The sequence below is a fragment of the Sinocyclocheilus anshuiensis genome, unplaced genomic scaffold, assembly GCF_001515605.1.
Source record: "Sinocyclocheilus anshuiensis isolate Anshui unplaced genomic scaffold, SAMN03320099.WGS_v1.1 scaffold18417, whole genome shotgun sequence".
In the NCBI taxonomy this organism is placed as follows: domain Eukaryota; kingdom Metazoa; phylum Chordata; class Actinopteri; order Cypriniformes; family Cyprinidae; genus Sinocyclocheilus; species Sinocyclocheilus anshuiensis.
The window spans coordinates 1-821 of NW_015547121.1; the positions used below are offsets into that span (position 1 = coordinate 1).

Below are 821 nucleotides of genomic sequence, written 5' to 3' on the forward strand. Positions count from 1 at the left end.
AATATATTTATTATTTGAATATATTAACATTAAACTAATATATATAGCATTATTGATTAGCTTTTTTCAAAATGTTTATGTATCATAGGTCAGTCCATGTTTAATGTTGAGCACATTCTCCACTGATCAGTGATTTGAGTTACAATCTTCAGGTCAATGATTTAAATAGCAAGAGTCACTTTGCATCATCAGCACATGCTTCAGTGCTCTGAGAGTGTTTATAGTGCTGTGAGTTTAACACTTCATGACTGAGAGCAGAACACAACACAATCTTCATCATCACACAAGACACAACAACAACAATGAACAACATCATCATCCTCATCTGGACTCTGACGCTCTGCATTCAGGGTAAATATTTTATAATAAATCACAAACTATACTAAAATGTTTCATATACTGTGGACTAGTATGATATATTAGAATAATAATATGTTATCAAAATGTTCACTAAACAATTAAAATGTCTTATTTCAGAGATCTGGGGACAAATGACAGTGACTCAGAATCCAGAAATAAAATCCATCAAACAAGGAGAAACTGTTACGATCAGCTGTAAAACCAGTCAGACACTTTCTAGCTGTAGTAACTGTGTGTCTTGGTATCAGCAGAAACCTGGAGAAGCTCCTAAACTCCTCATTTATTACATAAACACCCTCCAGTCAGGAACTCCATCTAGATTCAGTGGCAGTGGATCTGGCACTGATTTCTCTCTCACCATCAGTGGAGTCCAGACTGAAGATACAGGAGATTATTACTGTTATTACTGTCACCTGATCAACAGTAAAGCAGTGTTCACACAGTGATAAAGAGTCGTACAA

The 821-nt window shown here is 35.2% G+C and overlaps 1 gene segment (V, D, J or C); it reads left to right on the forward strand.

The window, feature by feature from the left end:
• The first annotated feature begins 262 nt into the window (after positions 1 to 262).
• LOC107701615 (Ig kappa chain V-III region NG9-like) lies at positions 263 to 806 on the forward strand. The segment is given in 2 exon segments: positions 263 to 351; positions 478 to 806. Coding segments are annotated over 2 exon segments (378 nt in total).
• The last annotated feature ends 15 nt before the right edge of the window (positions 807 to 821 follow it).